The sequence below is a fragment of the Malurus melanocephalus genome, unplaced genomic scaffold (genome assembly GCF_030028575.1).
Source record: "Malurus melanocephalus ecotype Western Australia unplaced genomic scaffold, MMel_1.1 scaffold_82, whole genome shotgun sequence".
NCBI lineage: Eukaryota > Metazoa > Chordata > Aves > Passeriformes > Maluridae > Malurus > Malurus melanocephalus.
Genome location: NW_026623314.1, coordinates 194,517 through 212,575, shown reverse-complemented (window position 1 = coordinate 212,575; position 18,059 = coordinate 194,517). Strand labels below are relative to the sequence as shown.

At 36.2% G+C, this 18,059-nt stretch overlaps 1 protein-coding gene and 1 long non-coding RNA gene across 2 annotated transcripts in view; one reads left to right on the top strand and one right to left on the bottom strand.

The window, feature by feature from the left end:
- Positions 1-18,059, top strand: part of PLEKHH2 (pleckstrin homology, MyTH4 and FERM domain containing H2) — a 55,102-nt gene that overhangs the window by 23,860 nt on the left and 13,183 nt on the right. The window contains exons 8-22 of the mRNA XM_057367660.1: positions 976-1,958; positions 3,039-3,114; positions 3,575-3,669; positions 4,302-4,446; positions 6,601-6,737; positions 7,716-7,826; positions 8,084-8,170; positions 8,706-8,864; positions 9,131-9,211; positions 11,396-11,575; positions 12,208-12,316; positions 12,420-12,532; positions 14,672-14,851; positions 16,854-16,951; positions 17,420-17,597. Coding sequence (XP_057223643.1) covers positions 976-1,958; positions 3,039-3,114; positions 3,575-3,669; positions 4,302-4,446; positions 6,601-6,737; positions 7,716-7,826; positions 8,084-8,170; positions 8,706-8,864; positions 9,131-9,211; positions 11,396-11,575; positions 12,208-12,316; positions 12,420-12,532; positions 14,672-14,851; positions 16,854-16,951; positions 17,420-17,597 — 2,732 coding nt within the window. The remainder of the gene's footprint in view (positions 1-975; positions 1,959-3,038; positions 3,115-3,574; positions 3,670-4,301; positions 4,447-6,600; positions 6,738-7,715; positions 7,827-8,083; positions 8,171-8,705; positions 8,865-9,130; positions 9,212-11,395; positions 11,576-12,207; positions 12,317-12,419; positions 12,533-14,671; positions 14,852-16,853; positions 16,952-17,419; positions 17,598-18,059) is intronic.
- LOC130574436 (uncharacterized) overlaps positions 4,379-18,059 on the bottom strand; it is a 29,498-nt gene continuing 15,817 nt past the window's right edge. Inside the window, exon 3 of the long non-coding RNA XR_008965432.1 lies at positions 4,379-4,434. This is a non-coding gene — a long non-coding RNA (uncharacterized LOC130574436). The remainder of the gene's footprint in view (positions 4,435-18,059) is intronic.

Here is an 18,059-nt window from a genome sequence, read left to right as displayed (position 1 = left end):
ACTGAAAGAGGTTCTATAAATGTTTTGTGTACTTATATTACACCAAGTTCATTATGAAGGTTTCTATGTATTATTACTTCAGTTTTTATAGATGAGGGAATTGAAGGGGGATTTTTTTACAGGGAAAGGAGAAGAAATAGAACCYTAGGCTTGCCTAGGATGGAAACAGATAATTTGTGGGACTTCATTACTTTCATGTGTGTGAAATTAAAATCTTGGTCTTATTCAATCCAATTTAATTTCATACAGCTATTTAACATGGACTTTTTGAAAGGTCTGTGTAGAAAGCCCTAATTCTTGCATCTAATTTGGGAGCAGGCAGGCCTCAATAATATGTTGCAAGCTATAGCTCTCTCTTGCAAAACCAGGTAAAAGTGAASAGCAGAAACAATGCTATTTTTAATATGGCATCTTTTCTTAAATATTCTCCATGAGACTCTCTTACATATCTTAAGCATTCACCATTGGGAATAYAATAATAGCTTCCAGAATAAATTTCTGTGTATAAACACTGTAGAAATGCTCAGAATCTTGGTTTTAAATGAAAATCCTTTCTGACAAGCTTTTGTTAAACTTTTATTTTTCTTAGATTTGATAAAGCAGCTAATTTGTATGCCTTCTTAAGTATATTCGGTTTTGTTGGTTTTGTTTATTTGTTTATTTTCACGCATACATGGCTTACTTTAAAATACGGCTCCAGTCTGCTTGTCTTTATATTTACTGCCATTTTTAGTTCAGCTAGAACTTTGAGTAATGTTTATTACAGTTTTTTGGCAAACATAATTTGCATTCATTCACATAAAAAAAAATGTAATATTTTTCTTAATGTTTGTTATTTACAATATTAAAAAATGTAAATGTTCTTACGCATTTGAAATTATTACCTGCTTCCTACTAGCAGACATGATGACAAAACCCTTTATCACTCAAGTTTGCTAAAGTAATTTTCTCATGTTCATTATGTTTCTCCTGTAGAGAAGGATATCCTGGAAACTACCTTTTCTGGTCCTGTACACGAGACAAATAAAGGTCAGAAGTCATTGCAASAAAGTTCCTCTGGTTCAGAGCAGAACAAAAATGTGAGAACAAGCTGTTCATCCAAAGACATAGAYAGTGACATGTCAAAGAACTCGTGCACTACTGGGAGTGACTGGAGCTCAGATGAGGATGGAGGAGACAACAAAGGACTAAAATCCAGGTGTGCATCRACTCTTTCAAGCCACACATCTGAAGAGAATGCAAGGTACAGTAGAGTGGGAAGTGAAATGTATTTGACAGCATCTGATGACAGTAGTTCTCTATTTGAAGAGGAGAGTTTTGATGTGAAGAGAACTCAGCAAAAGAAGCTATACTCGTGGCAGCAAGGGTCCCAAAGAAAAGGCCTGAACAATCCAGGTGGAAAGTGCAACTCTGACTTCACAAGGAAAAAGAAAGACCAAGATAGTTCTTCAGATGAACTGAATAAGAAATTTCAGTCACAGAGGCTAGATTATTCATCCTCATCCAGTGAGACAAATACYCCAAGTCCAATTTTAACTCCTGCTCTGATACCCAAACACCCAATTCTAGCAACTTCTGCAGGTTCTCAGTGCACATCAGATTCTCCCACAAATTTGCCACATCCAAAGTTACGGACTCCTAATGTCTTCAGTCTAAATTCAGCACTAGCAAAGAAACACCTAAGCCAGCCTCAGCTGAGTTCTGACAGAATGTTTGGTAGAAACAGAAATGCCATAAGCATGATCCGTCCATGGAGACCTCAGGAAACAGACATAGATCTGGTGGATGGAGAAGATATTGATACTTTAGAGAAAATGGAGATTGGCTATGATGAAGGAGTGTTTACCTATGACTGCACTGAAGCGCAAAATGCTGAAGCCCAGGAACTTTRTGGTATGACAAAAAAGAGTGCTAGCAACAAACCTCCAACGCCTCCATTACATCGATTTCCTTCTTGGGTAAGTGTGGTTATATATATTTTTCCTACTGGCAAAASCAACTTATTTTCATGACTCTCTTCCATTATTTTTGTTGCCTTTATTTTGATTATTCTCTGTTTACTAGCAAGATGGCATTACCTGAATTGCAACTAAGACTACAAACTCAAAACCAAGTTTTATTTTCAGCACAGTATTCCTTCCATTGAAAAACATAGTCACTATTTTGTAGATAAACCCAGGTTTTCTTCATGTCACATCTAAGTTAGATATGTCCTTTTGAGGGTATCAAAGGATGTAATGCTTGTGACTGCATTTATTTATTTATCTGAAAACCAACACAGCCTAAGACTGCTGGCATCAATGCCTTTGCTGTAACCACTGTACCACTCACTGTCTAGACAATTAAGTTGACAGCAGACAACTAYGGATTACAGTAGTAATTGATTGCATTTCCAAGTAAAATTTTTAAGCCATCAGTCAGGATATTAAAATATTTATTAATATATCTTACACAAAATCCAAAATTAACCATGTCAAGACTCACTGATTCTGCGGTTTCAGTATGAGAGATGCATTAATAAATAATTTATTAAATATATTTATTAATATATTAGTATTTGTTTAGTCGTTAATTGTATTTCTATATTTATTGATTGTTATTGAGAGATGAATAATACATTAATGTAACAGCTTCTCTATGTATATATTTTAGTGAACTTTTTGCATTATACATTTTCTTACTGTAGCCTTTTAACATAAAATGGTTGAAAAGTTGTCTTCTAATGGCATTTCTCTGCTCTTAACACACAATCTTCCATTAAAAAACATTCTTGCTATAGCTTCTTTGGCACTTGCTAATAGTACTTCTAAGAATAAATTACATACAGAGCAAGGACTGTATAAAAAATKTTGAAAACTACTGTGGCTATGATGTGTATCGCATATAGAAGAAGGATGCATTTTTAAGCTGCTATTTACAATGTCATTTTATGAACCATTTTATCACATAGTTGCATTAACACAAAGACTAGGAGGCTAAACAGAAGAAAAGTAATTGTGTTTTAATTATCGACCATCAAATCCATTCTGCTTGTACAGGAAAGCAGAATTTATGCTGTAGCCAAATCTGGTTTAAGAATGTCTGAAGCTTTCACCATGGAATCTCTTAAAAAAGGTAAGTGGTTTAGTTGTTTATTGTCCCATCAATAAAAATTATCGTCTTACGGTGAATTGTGAGCAAGGACCTTTAAAAATATTTTTATAAAGACTTTGTTATCCGCTGTTTAAAACCTAAAAGATCACTGGTTATCTTTCCATTGTCTTCTGTTAACTTACCTCTTGAGTTTGTGCTGAATTTCTACTTTGTTCACTCCAGTTTACTTTGCAATTCACTGCTTTGAAGATTCTGTACCAGGTACCAATTTAAAAAGGGTTAATGTTCATTACTGCAATTTTATTTATGTTTTCTTTTTAAAAATATAAATTTCAAAAAGCTWTAAATCTCAATTTTGAAACAATTCAAGAGTTGGTTTGCTTTTCATACCAGTTACAAAGCACAAAAAATATTAAATTTAGATTTGGTTAATTGAGGGGTGAATTAGGAAGGTAACTTTTAAAATATGTTGCTTTTTTAGGTGCTGTTTCAGCAACTTCATGCTCCATATCTGGATTATATACATCTCTTATATATAAGAACATGACCACTCCTGTCTACACCACTTTGAAAGGGGTAACTGTATTACTGTTCAAAGAAAATTTTAAAACACCATTAGGCTTCACATTCAGGAATTTGTTGTTTCACATTTGATATTRCCATGCCAAATATGCTGTAAGTTGATGTGCAGAGATCACAGACCCCCAGAAGTAATAGAAATGTCAAACAGCTGGGGGAAAAAAATACTGCTTATAAAATGTTACTGGCCTAGGTCACTTCTTCTTAGGTTCCTTGCTGATTTTTTCCAAAGGCTTGTTAATTATTAAACAGAACCACATGGTGTTCAATGTCATAACTAAAAGTGTGTGCATGTGTAGAAATGTCTTTGTGTCAGTGCCAAAGCTGTTTCTAGTCACACAGCCAGCAGTCAGTAATCATACTATTGTTTGTTTCCTGGCAGACTTTTGTGATTTGGAAAGACCATGCCTTGAGCTACCTCAGGTTTCTGTTTTAAAGTATGGGTGTGGTTGAGTATACAGAGGGCAGAGGGAATTCAGTTTCATGTTCATATTTGTGTGCCAAAACTCACAACCCAGGCAAGAACAGCTTTGAGTATTATAAAGCCAGCAGAGCCCTGCCACAGTGTGAAGGAAATGACTGATAGCCTTTATGCAAGGTATCAAAGAATGTTGTGTTCATTTCTGCAGAAAGCAACTCAAATAAGCAACAGCCCATTTCTAGATGAGTCATCGGGGTCTGAGGAAGAAGACAGCTCTCGGTCCAGCTCAAGGACTTCTGAGTCTGATTCTCGAAGCAGAAGTGGTCCAGGGAGTCCTCGGGCTATGAAACGAGGTAGGCAAAAACCATAAGAACAAGTAACTTCTGGGAAGTTTGGAAAACTAGCCATTTTATATGATCTTCTTAGGAACTGACTTCTTCCTTGAACAGTGTGGACATCTAAAATGTAGGCTCTCAAAGCCTAGATCTATTATTCAAGCATGTCATACATGGCTTTCTTTTTATTGTTACTATAGATATTTTTTAAGGCATTAATCTAATAGCTGGCTGTTGTCAYAACAGGAAAGGGACTTAAACATTTRAAGGAAKAAGCATGATTCTATCTATACTCTGTCATGCCAAGGACTTCCTGTGACTTAACTGTAGAAAAGTAAAAATGACATGGAAAAAAAATTACCATCAGAAAAAACCCACACATATATTCAAATTTATAAAACTATTTCATGTGATCAGAAACCAGGTGGAAATGTTCCCTCAGTAAGTTATTTGCTTCTGTCACCTCAGGCARTAAAATACTTATTCCATTTTTACASTGACTGTCTCAAGGTCCCCTGCAAAGATTTAGTTCAAACACTTGAATATGGTAGTGACCATGCTTTGTCGAAGACAGATCTCTCAGTTCTAGGTAACTGTGTTTTCCATCTGCAAAATGGAAATAATATGCTTCMTAATATTAGAAGATACAGTGTTTCTCATTATGTGACATTATCCGTGTTACATCCCCGCAAGTATTTCTTCACTGGGTAAACAAGATRAAGATCCCAGTGAGGCCAAGTGTTAAGATCTTTCATTATACATTGCTTTAGAAATGCAAAATAACATGATTTGGTAGTCTCTATTATACATGTGAAAAATCCCAGTTAGCAGGAGTCCACTTAGTCATCCTGGAGCAGGTTGACAGAGCCACTGGTCCACTTGGTGGCAGCCCCACCTGGAGTCCCGTCCTATTTACAGTGATGTGGTTTTGCCACATAAGTGTGAAAAGGACCCACAGTTCCTGCTTCCCAGCAGCTCCATCCTGCTGAGCAAAAACCAGTGCAAGGCTGTAGACACATCTCATGTTATGTACTCACACAACAGGAAAGTTAAATTGGGTAATTTAAAAGCTGGTTTCACCTGCAATTTATATCTGTGTCTGTAAAATGGAACCATTCTTTTTGTTTGTGCTTTCTTCCAGTAAAACATCATTGTTTAGAGTGTGGAAACCTTTCTTAACCACAAAACACTTATGTACATGTCTTTGTTGAAATCACATTGTTTAAAAATCTAGGCAATCACRTGTTTCATCAGAAGCATAATTAGCTCATAATTAGCTCAACTGGAATTTGTTATTAAAGATCACCATGAGAAGAGAAGAACACACTCTGAAAGTCCTGATGGCTTACCAAAGCAATAAATGAGAAAAGCTGTTTTTAAGAAAAAAAATGGCAAATGAGTTGGGAAATTAATGAAACAAAGGMAAAAGGGCCATTTCAGTTTTGGAGAGTATAACCTTGCAGAGTGAAACACTAGTCCTTACAAAAAATGCGTATTTACATGCATGAAAATATTTCTACAATGAATGAAGGAGGAGTTTGAATTTTTATTACTGATTCACTAGAATTGAAAGCAGGGTGCATTTTTTTCAGGATTAAAGCAACTAAACTCTAAAAACCCTCTGAAATATGAAATTCAAACTTTGAGAAAACCTTGGTATACAAATCCATACTAATTTCAAAACACAGTCATCTACAGCTTCAACACAAAGCAGATGTTGAGTATGACTTCTTAGTATGCAAGCAGTTGCATGAGAAATCCAGACGTTATAGTGAGTGTTAGAAAGTGCCAGGGAAACACTGCTTAGTATAATCAAGATCCTGGGGTTTTTTTCTAGACAATGAGTATGATTCGTGGCACTAACTCCCTCCTTAAAAAAGCTGTGGTAATGCAATGAAAGGTGATAATATACAGAAGATTTTTTTTGTTGTTGTGCCATTTACAAGGGACTTTAACTGTTGAATTATGAATAAAATGAGAATTAGCACCCTGCTAATAGTTTAGTGTACTGATATTTTTTAAAAAATCCTTGTTTCCTGATGGATTTATGCTGATACTTATGTTTGCCTGCAGAATATGTTCAGATATTCTTTCTCTATGGCTGTTCTGATCTCAGTTGTTTSTAATGTAATAAAAAATATATAAAGAACTCTCTTTCTTCTCTTRCCACAGTTGCATCTCTGTCTTCTGTGACCTCAGAAAGTGACTATGCTATTCCTCCAGATGCATATTCAGTAGATACAGACTACTCAGAGCCAGAGCAGAAACTTCCTAAGACCTCATCCTCATCTAGTGATAATGGGAAAAATGTGAGTACTGAAGTTCTGTGAAGAAGTGCTCCTGAGGTGCTGTGTGTGTATGTTCATGGATGGCTACCAAAGCTTTCCATTCAATCTTGCTGACTCACAGACTGCCTTAAACAGCAAAATATACCAACAATGTTAGCCATGTAGGGCTGTACCTAGTGAAGGAAAGTAGAAGTTAATTCTAAACTTTCTATATAATGAAGGAAAAATAGGTCAACAACTCCAGAATACAATACAAAGTCCTTGAGATTTCCTTTCTTGGAACCAGATCTGGTATCAGATTGCATATGAAATGTTAAAATGAGTTTAAAATTGTTATTTGAATATTCAGGTAAATAGAAGGAAGGAGCTGTAGTCATCAGTGGAAATCTATATGCAGGAGTAAGTATCTATACTTACTATCCTTATGCAGGGAAAACATCAGAGAAATCCTAGGTAGAGTAACAGGTGAAGACAGGTCAAAGAAGTCAAACCATTATGAGCTATTGATCACTCCCTGAGAGCTTTTTTAATGGCTTGTGTTAGTAGTGTGTGAACATACAAGTGTTTAACTATCTGCTGATGAAGATTATTTTAAGTTTTCTTCACAGAGTAAAACTGTGAACTCTGTTCTGCAGATATACAGGTTAGAAGTTTGTCTGTGAATAGCTCAGAATTACAGTGTTTTATATGTGGTCTTCAGGTTAGGATCAGGAGTTGGGAAAAAATATATTTATTTTTTATTCATCTTGTTCCTTGTTTAAGATAAATAACTTGAAAGTAAAATCAGAAATCATCCTATTCTTCACTCTTTTGTATAGTTCAGGGCACTTACTCTCCTTCATGTACTGTAACAGTAAGTAGGGATATTCATTAGTTACCCGACTTTAATTGACATTTATAAGTCAATAATATATCTCTGTGTGTATTTATACATATTTCTGAGGGACAGAGGAATATATGTGTACCTAACAACTTTTTATCTAACTGCTAAACAACCAGGAGCCTTTGGAAAAATCTGGATATCTGTTAAAAATGGGTGGTAGAGTAAAGACCTGGAAACGACGGTGGTTTGTGCTTAAAGGAGGTGAATTGCTATACTACAAATCTCCAGTAAGTACATATTACTTGCCTCCTATTTTATATTAGATTGCTTACTGACAATCTAGGGCTGCTAAAAGGGGGAAAAAAAGCATTTTTGGTTTCAGAGATGTTAGTGACACAGTACTCACTTCCTCAAGATGTGTACAAGGTACACAGTGTTTAACTAGAAAGTATTTATCAAGATTAATGTTTAAATTAGTCCTATAATAATTTATTGCTATTTGTTGGTAGATTTAAAATTCTCTTTTTCCATTCTTTCCATACAGAGTGATGTCATTAGAAAGCCTCAAGGTCAAATTGAGTTAAATGCATCCAGCCACATTGAAAGGGGTGATGGTAAACAAACAATTCAGGTGCCTGCTTTTCTCCTTTGTTGCTTAATGTTTCAGCATTCTCTCCATCCCCAAAGCCAACCCCTTGTTCCAGTCCCTGTTGCACTGGACATCCAAGTGTGAATTTGGAATTAAATAATCAGTGCTTTTCATTTGAAAGAATTGTTTCAACCAAAGAATTGTTTCAGTGACAGAAAATATAAAAAGGCCTACATGGTGTCTTGTTTGTACTGCCACAAAGGTTAGATTGTCCCATATGAGAAAGAAATAAAGAGAGCAGTCTTGAGGTCAGCCATCTGGGTTGAGAAAATTCGTTTGTCTGAAAGGAGACTTGAGTTTTCTCAACTTGCCATTCTGGAACTTTTCAGATAATTACTTCCAGAGAGTCTATCTGCTCTGACTGGTCATGGAATGTTTCATTAAYAAAAAGTACTTTGGGGAAAATAAACTCCCTGAAGTTGTGAAGCAACATTGGGTAGTGTACGTTACAAATCTCACACTGTGGGGTCGAATGTGTCAAGTTCTTGAAGCTCAAGACCCTTTTGTTACTACACAGCTGACCACAGAGAAACGAACATACTACCTGACTGCAGATTCCCCCAATATCTTAGAGGAATGGATCAAAGTACTGCAGAATGTTCTTAARATACAGGCTGCCAGCCCACTCTTCGTACAGTCTGAAATCAAGCCAACCATGAAAGGATTACTTACAAAGGTAGGAAAACAATTCTTCCCCCAGTCTGCTTTATTCCAACACTGTTTAGGCCAACACAGGCCTTACTTTGCAATAGATCAGCATCTCATCTAATGCTTTGATTCTTATGCCCTTATTAAAGTTATGCAGTTTTAATTTTATATCTAGTAAAGTGGATAGCAATTTGAACCAAGGCATGCATTCCCAATATYGCCAGACTTCAGACATGGTGAAGAGTAGTCGGTATTCCTCTGGTTGTGATTGTTCCTAATGTTCTGTAATTACAGGTGAAACATGGATATTCCAAAAGGGTTTGGTGTACCCTAGTTGGAAAAATTCTGTATTACTTCCGTAATCAAGAAGACAAGGTAGGTCCCTTGTTTCTTCAGTGAATGTAAACAGTAACTTACAGCTTTATTAAGATTTATACAGAGTATTATACATGGATTGTCAGCTTGGAAGTTTCCTACCTAAATAGCCAGTAATCCAGACCACACCCATTTGTCTCTTTCTACAGGACATGATATGCATCTTATCCCTAGCTGAAGGGGGGCACTGGTTTGCTGCGAGTTCAGGTGACCCCTTCTGACAGACAGAAAAGGCCTAGCTGTCATGTCGTTCTGGAAGCAGACCCTTTTTAGTGTCTGTTTGCACTGGGCAGTGACTGCAGGTTTCAAGAATTTAAATGTTTTTTTCATTCCTCAGTTGACTTCCAATTCCTGTTCTTTGGTATGTCATGGTACCTCCACAGTGCTGCAAGAGCTAGAACACTCCCCTAGGCATGATTTTCACCTTTGCTCCCAAGGCATTGTATTTTGTCATCAAGAAACATCTTTTTAATGGAGGCAGGTCAGAAACAAGATTTTGGAACAGTCCACTGAGCCATTATAAAAAAATCAACAAATTCTCATACTGGTACTTCTGTTTTAAGAAGATAACCACACTGGAGCCAGTAATTCATAGYTTTTGTATAGAGCTAGTTATTCCCTTTGTTGTCTTCTCATTTTATGGCCATTTTAAATATAAACTAAACTCCATCTCTGTAACTGTATGAATAAGATAGCAGTAACCATCCVTCAAAACATTTTATTTTAATTGCTTCTAAAAACAATGTAAAACAGGGTTTTGGAATCAACTGACTGGAGTATTAGTCTCTAGCTCATCCTGAAGAGACATTAAAATTAACTTAAAATTTCTCCTAGGGAAAAATCTTAGTTTTAAATATTTGAATTTATACATTTTTACCACTGAAGATTTTGGCATTTTAGCATGTCCTTCAGTTATGAATTCTGCTGGATTCTTGTGAATATTTCCCTCACATTTGGAAGGTGTTTAGCTGCCCTTTTGGAGTAAAATTGAAACTAAKTTGCTAACTTGTAACAGAATAAGAATTTAGCCTTTGTAAGCAGAATATGTGTGAAAAGTTTTCCAAAGCTACTTTATTTCTAAGGTCTAACAACATGCTGATTAAAACCATGTTTTCTGTAGCTGACTGTGTTTGTGCAGAAATAAATTACACAATCTGCAGTGGTTAATACAATAATGGAGTCCATTTAATTGACCTTCTTTCAAAATGGCATTCAAGTGCAAAAATCAGCAAACATCTTTTAGTTAAATTTGGTGAATAAATCAATCTTGACTACTTACAAGTGAAACAGCATTTTGATTCTCAGAATTTTATCTTATTCCAAAAGTTGAATGCTTCAGAAGCACAGAAWATATGAATCACCACATGATTCTTTAATCTTTACCAGTGGCACTGTGGGAAGGGAGGGAGATTTCTGTAAAGTAGCCAGTCAGCCTCTGTCAGCTGCGTCACCCAGTTGTGAAGAGATTTCATGCTGCATTTATGTTTGTTGTGGCTTCCTGTTGATAATGGCTTTGAAATAATTAGTTCTGTGAACATTTCCTCTTGAATGGCTTTTTTGCATAAAATATTTCCTTATAGATGATGCTAACTATATAAACATCTGAGCACTGAAGCACTATGATCTCTCAGACTGAAGAAAGAAGATATCTCTTTCTATTAGAAAGAAGCTATCTCTATCTTTTGCGTGATAGAAGGTCTATCACGCAAAAAAATTTACCTTTTGAATTTAGAGCATGAATAAAACGGATATATTAACAATGCATTACCGTCCTCTAAAAAAACAAGATCATAATTAAAGTTCTAGGCTTGACACTGGAAATTTTTGCTTGTAACCAGGTTCAGGAACTCTGAAGAATGACTCCTCTCATCCTAACATACATTTATTGCATTAGCTATGTACAGAGGCACATCTGGAAAAGAATGTTTAAAAATCTCATTTTCAGACTTTGGCACAGATCATTCTCCTTTTGCTCTCTGCAACAGCTGGCTTATCTGACATTCCTTGGCAGGACTGAAAATGAATAAATACAAATGGGTATGGATGGTGGTTCACCTTTTAATTTCTATTTGCAGAATAAGGAAAAAAATGCACATAATAATAAATATAATAATATATAATATRAAATCAATGTGCATTGAAAAAAACATTACCTCTCTCACCTCTTTTGATATTTACTTATAGTTTCCTCTTGGTCAAATCAAGCTTTTTGAGGCAAAGGTTGAAGAAGTTGATAGATCCTGTGATTCTGATGAAGATTATGAAGCCAGTGGTCGCACTTTATTATCAACCCATTACACTATTGTTATCCACCCCAAAGAACAAGGACCCACTTATCTTCTGATAGGATCTAAACACGAGAAGGTAATAAATGGACATTTTTTATGAGTTTCAGTAACACATCTATGAGTATGGTGCTATGATYGGGATATTTCTTGAGGAGGATGGAGAAGACTGCCAGTCACCTGGCTTGTATTTTGATATGATGAGGAAGTTCTGCTTTATTGACACTGATCAGAGTTKGTCTGCAAATCAATGCTAGTGTAGGTAATCCTTGTTAAAATAGACAAAAATATGCAGGCTTGCCTACATAAGTAGATGGTGCAGAATAGTCTTATGTGCTGTAACAAGATTTTTGCACACATACACTAACTTGTAGATACAGCTGTGGCTGCTTTGCTTTCTGGACTTATCCCCAGGTTAGCAGGATTTGGCAGTGATAAAAAACTACTTAAGCTTTTGGAAGAGGAAAGGAAGAATGCCCTGATAATTAGACATAATTTCCAAGGGTAAAACTTTCGAAGAGAGCCCTGTCCAATCTTCCTTGGTTAATGTTTGTAACACAGAGACCATGAATATGTGTTTATTCAACCAAAGAAAAACTCCTTTGGTCTTCAAAAGGAGTGCATGGTAGTGTTTCAAGTTGAGAGCAAAATCCTGATGAAGCAGCTCTTTCCAGCATGGAATGAGTGAGCTGCTCTATTTTTCTACTTTAGGACACGTGGCTTTATCATCTGACAGTTGCAGCTGGAAGTACCAGTGTAAATGTTGGATCTGAGTTTGAACAGCTTCTTTGCAAATTATTAAATGTGGAAGGTGATGCCAGTAAGTTTATTTTCATTTCAACACACTTATCTTGAAATGCTTATTTACTGAATGTACTTAAGAAGTGAACTAATTGAAAAACCTATGTACTTTGTCCATTTAGATTCTCAAATTTGGAGACATCCTACCCTTTGCCATAGCAAAGAAGGAATTACTTCTCCTCTTACAACATTGCCATCAGAAGCCTTGCGAACRGAAGCAATTAAATTATTTAAGGTAAAACCATAGCAGATTTTTTTTATTATCTGACTTACGGTTTTAACTCTTAGCTGATGAATGGCTATTAGTTGGCTTACTAGRGATATTCAACAGATAAGAAAAAAGAAAAGAGAAGTTTATTTTTAACTAGGAGGTAACTAATGGACAGCAGTAAAACATGCTCATATTATCTCACCAAAGACTATCCCTACTAATTTAAAGGTCACTTTTAGTTGTGATGAAGCAGTTTAGGCTTAAACTGTTGGTGTTCTTACTTATTCGATAACTTATTGATAAAWTGCAAGCTAGTAAAAAAATTCATGACCATCATGAATGATAATAATTTTACCTTGAAGTTCATAGCTCTAAAGAATCTAACAGCATGGGCAGATCTCTGCATTCAGAAAACTGTATCTGAAATACTATTTTTCAGTTAGATTCAGGAACAAAAATAGTAGGCAAAAGTTTTGTTGTAGATACATTTAAAACATCTGAGAGATGTTTCAAAATCAGAAAAAAAAAGAAATTTAAGCAAGTGGTGGATTATTTCAAATTGAGATGGAAAGCAGAGATTGTRCTGTTCTTTCTAATAAAAAGAAAATGTTTTCATGTGAAGCAGCTATTCTTAAAGGACCAATTCTGTAGTAATGTAAATAGAGAAAATATTCCAAAGCAAAATTTTTAAAAGTATTTCACAAGAGTTTCTCGAGTTCACTTTTAAAGATTCTCATAGATCTTTAAAAATACACATATATATATATCTCCCAGTGTAGTAAAAATACTTTATGATTAGGACACACATATTAATTGATAACCACTGAGCCACAGCTAGTTTCTTGAGATATTTTGTTTGCCTTACAGCTTTCCCTGTTGAAGGACAGATAGGTGTATGAGAGGGAGTATGCTACAATGCCATTAASCTTCTTTCAGGCTATAAAGTCTATTTCAGAGACAAAATAAGATTTTRCTGTTCTTTTATCTACACATTGTGAAATAAATTACAAATTGGAAGGCATGGAACTTGGATAAATGAACTTTCGCCACAAAASTTACACAAGTCTAAAGAACAAATTCCCTGAAGCATCAACCATATRGAGAATTTTGATGTTATGGTTCAGATCTAGAGAATAAATCAAGACAAGCACAGTATGTTTAGTTACGACCACTTTTAGGCAAACTTTCAAGCTTGTTTCTCTGGAATGTTTGAAGCACTTCAAAGAAGTACATCCTCCTCCTTTTACACAGTCCTGCAGCACGAAAATTTACAAAGAAATGTACTTCTTTTTAATAAAAACAAATTTACATCTACTTGAAATCACTTTTCAGACCTAATTCAAATCACAGACACTTGCTAAAGTAAATAAATCAGAGATTACTTCTATGACTTTTATTGAAACTTTGCATTAGTCAGCTTAGAAGTCAGATAGGGAATTCATTTAGAAACAGATTAAGTCATGTTTCTGTTATTCCACTGCTGATAAAAATAGATTAGAAATAGATTTGGCTTCTATCAATTTCTTATATTTTTGCTTATATCCCTTGAAGATTCAAGTGTTGTATACAATAAATGCAACAAGTGATACATATGCTTTCTTTTAACACSGCACAACAARTGCTCARCATCTGGTTTTCCTGAGACRGTACTGGGTATCRGAAAGATCATACTTAACACACAGTRAAAATAGTGTGGAAAGCCAAAATRTAAATCAATGGCTCTGAGTTAGGGATTTTTTTAATCTGTGCATATGCTGCTGTGTTGTGCTCACTACTTAGAGAAGCATTTTACGTTGTCTGGCACTGAAAGTTGTAGACTTGGAATTTCCAAGTCTTATAGAGCAGTGAGCTGTGTTCAGCAGGTCCTTAAACTTGCCAACCACCACAACTGTTCCAACTCCTGTTATAGTTCATTCCGCTAGATACAGAGTGAAAAGCATGAATTTTAGGAGGTTTTTTATCTCAAGTCTCTCTTTATAGCTTTGCATCCATTCTGGCCCCTTTTCACCCCATTTTGCAGACCCAGCAGGATTTCCTAGGTCTGCTGGTAAACTTACCAATTGTGATTTCAATTAAAGTACATTTTTGATACACAGAATGTCTTAAAAGATTTCTTGAGGCTCCCTTGTGTGTAAACTCACTTGCTTATTATTTTATATCTAGACCTGCCAGTTGTTTATAAATGCTGCAGTTGACTCTCCTGCCATTGATTACCATGTGTCTTTGGCCCAAAGTGCTTTGCAGATCTGCCTCACACATCCTGAACTTCAAAATGAGATCTGTTGCCAACTTATTAAACAGACCAGACGCCGACATCCACAAAACCAGGCAGGACCAATACAGGTAACCCAGTATTTACTTTAATGGTATCRATTTTGTCAGCAATGAAGGAACTACACAGACTGTTTAGGATGGTAAAGTGGCTCTGCTGTTCTGCAGGATCTGCTTTAAGATCCAGTTTACTGCTGATGTGTTGTCTTGAAACAAAGCTGATACTACCCTCCAACAAAGTATGTGTATCTGGTGGTAGAGTATATTCCTGCCCATGCTGTTTGTAAAGGGTGGACATAAGATGGGCTGTYTTCAAGTCAACTGTTAAGTAGGAATGTATCAAACCGAATTCTTTTTCACTSCTTCTTTCCTAAGAGAGGTGCTGTATCAGGAAGCTTGGTGGACTAAACCACAATGGCAGATGACTCAATAGCATGAGTGTGAAGAAAAGCTGTRGTGCCATGTAGTGGAACCTCAGATAAGTCTAGGGGTTTCTGATAGATGTCAGCTCTTGTATGCCACACTCTTCTACATGCACCCTGCATGCTACATTATAAATACATACTGAAAATTCTTCCCTTTGTCCACTGCCAGCTATTCACTGGTATCCAGATATGAAATGAACTGGAATTGAAAGGAAAGCCAATACTTGGAGCTTGCATAAAATTAACAGAACTGGAATATTGCACTTATGATGGAGCAATAGCTACAGAACTAGGAGATGGATCAGAAAATGAGAAAGAAGTTACCATATTAAGGCTTCTGTAATAGATAAATTTTTCTCTCACACAGAAAGTAGAATATGACCAGAAGCCATACCTRTTAACTAGAAACAGCCTGTRTCTGGGAGATGGCTGATGTGTGRTGAGACACTGGAACAGGTTGCTCAGAGAAGCCTTRGGTGCCCTATCCCTGGAAGTGTTCAAGGCCAGGTTGAATTGAGCTTGGAGCAACCTGGTCCAGTGGAAGGTGTCAGTTCCTATGCAGGGGGCTTGGAACTAGGTGATCTGTGAGGTTCCTTCCAAGCCAGGCAATTCTGTGATTGAATGTGTGCACTGCTAAAACATTCACAAAGCTTTTATGAGACATGGTTCATTCCTGTCAGTTAGTACACACTGAAGTTACATATGCCTGATGGAATTTAAACTTACTATAATCCTTCTTTGCTACTCTTCTTACCATTGGCAAGGCCTCCCCTCTGMTTCAGATATATAAATTGTTGTTATCATAACCCCCGGAATGATTTTTAAGAGTTAATACATGCAATGTATTCAGCAGTAAAATGTTTTCAGCCTTACACTAAGTCTTTTAAGATCCTAAATTCCTTCTGTAGTCTCCTACCCTTGCTTCTACTGCAGTATATACCTTCAACAGAGCCAATGCTATCCTCCCTCAAAGTACAGATATTTGGTGAAAGGGAATATCTGTGCCAGTGCTGTCAAATTTCTATCTAATACCAGGCAAGTCAGATAAGATAGAGAAACACCATTTGTAAAATCTCAGTATGAAGCATTCATGTTGATTCTGAGAACAGTAATTGCAGTRTTAGGAAGTGTATGTGCAGGGTACATGAGAGCATGCTGTATTAAGTGAAGTCAATGGATACATACTRAGCAACAACAATATACCAAAATATTGAATCATTGTTTTTTTCAATAGATATTGTCAATTGGGTAGGAAGAAAAATGTCTTACACGTTGCTTCATAATACGTGTAACAGCAGAGCTGCATTAAAATTGCACAGACTTCTCCTCATTTCATAATGCTTGCCCTTGCTGCCTTAATGTTTTTTTTTCCTTTGTATGAACCCCTTTTTATACAAACTGATCTGCTTTCCCATTTCCAGCCCCAAAAGAAACTTTCTGTACACAAGTAAACAGGACAAAGAGTATTGGGCCTTTTGATGAGGTGATATGCTTATTTACTCAGCTTTTTCTCTGTGTTTTGTTTTTTTTTCATTCCTATTTCAGCAGTCCCAACTTGGCACAGTAAGTTGCATTGCTGGCCAGCAGCCACAGCAGGAAGTTTTATGTTGTAGGATGTCTAAATCAGTGAATATATTTCTTTTGTTTAGGGCTTGCAGCTCTTGGCTCTCTGCATTGGACTCTTTCTGCCCCAGCACCCATTCCTTTGGCTTCTTAAACTTCACTTAAAGAAGAATGCAGATTCCAGGTGGGCCTGAATATTATTACCCAGCTAGTCAACTGGTCTTCCTGAAGTACCTTGTTTTCAATCTTTCTTGTAATATATCCAATCTTTTGTCATATATTTTAAAACAAATTTGAGTAGAATTTCTACTAAAATGTAGTGTGTTACTTCTGTGCATCACTTGGGAAAGTTTTTTAACTTTTTTTTTTTTAAATACGCTGCAGTGCAACTCTGACTGTATGATGCAAAACCGTGAAAACCAAAATATGCCAGTTACACAACACACCCTGAACCCTGTTTGTCTTTGGCAAATAATGCTGGTCTTGGCAGATGAACTCTCTTTCTAATTCCATGTGCAAAAAAATGTATTGGAAATCTCAGAGAGTGAAATCTGAGTGCTCCTCCCATCAGGTCTCTCCAGAAATATTTACTCACAGTTTACTATCCTTTCAATCAGCCACAAGAATTGCCTTATTCCTCTTTTTGCCATAGGACTGAATTTGGGAAATACGCTATATATTGCCAGCGCTGTGTAGAACGTACCCAGCAGAATGGAGATAGAGAAGCCAGACCTTCCAGAATGGAAATCCTTTCCACTCTTCTGAGAAATCCCTACCACCACTCCCTGCCCTTCAGTATTCCAGTTCATTTCATGAACGGTATATATCAGGTAATGTCATGSAGGCCATAAATTCTGAGCTCTCCTAACCCCCTGTTGTCAGCATATACATGAAACAGTACATCAGAAAGAGAATTGTAAGTTAAGGYAAATATGGCTCAAGTTTCATCCTGTGCCAGTGCCAGCAAGGGCAGGCACAAAGTACCTGTGATCTGATTTAATGAACTAAGAGCAAAGGTTTGGGGAAAAACCTTTAAGAAAAAGAAAAAAAAGTAAAACCTCTTAAGAGTGAAAAATGCCAAAACTCTATTTCTTGTTTGACCTGACCACCAGATGAATGAACTAGACTGAAGGAAAGGCATTTCCATTTCCTTTCATCAGACATCTTGGAAGTTAAACATCTCAATGAAGGCCTGGAAGCACATCTGTAACTCCCATTATCAGTCCTGAAGGATAACCATATTTGTTACAGAGCAAACATGGCTCCATTCTTAATTCTTTTGGGACATTAGT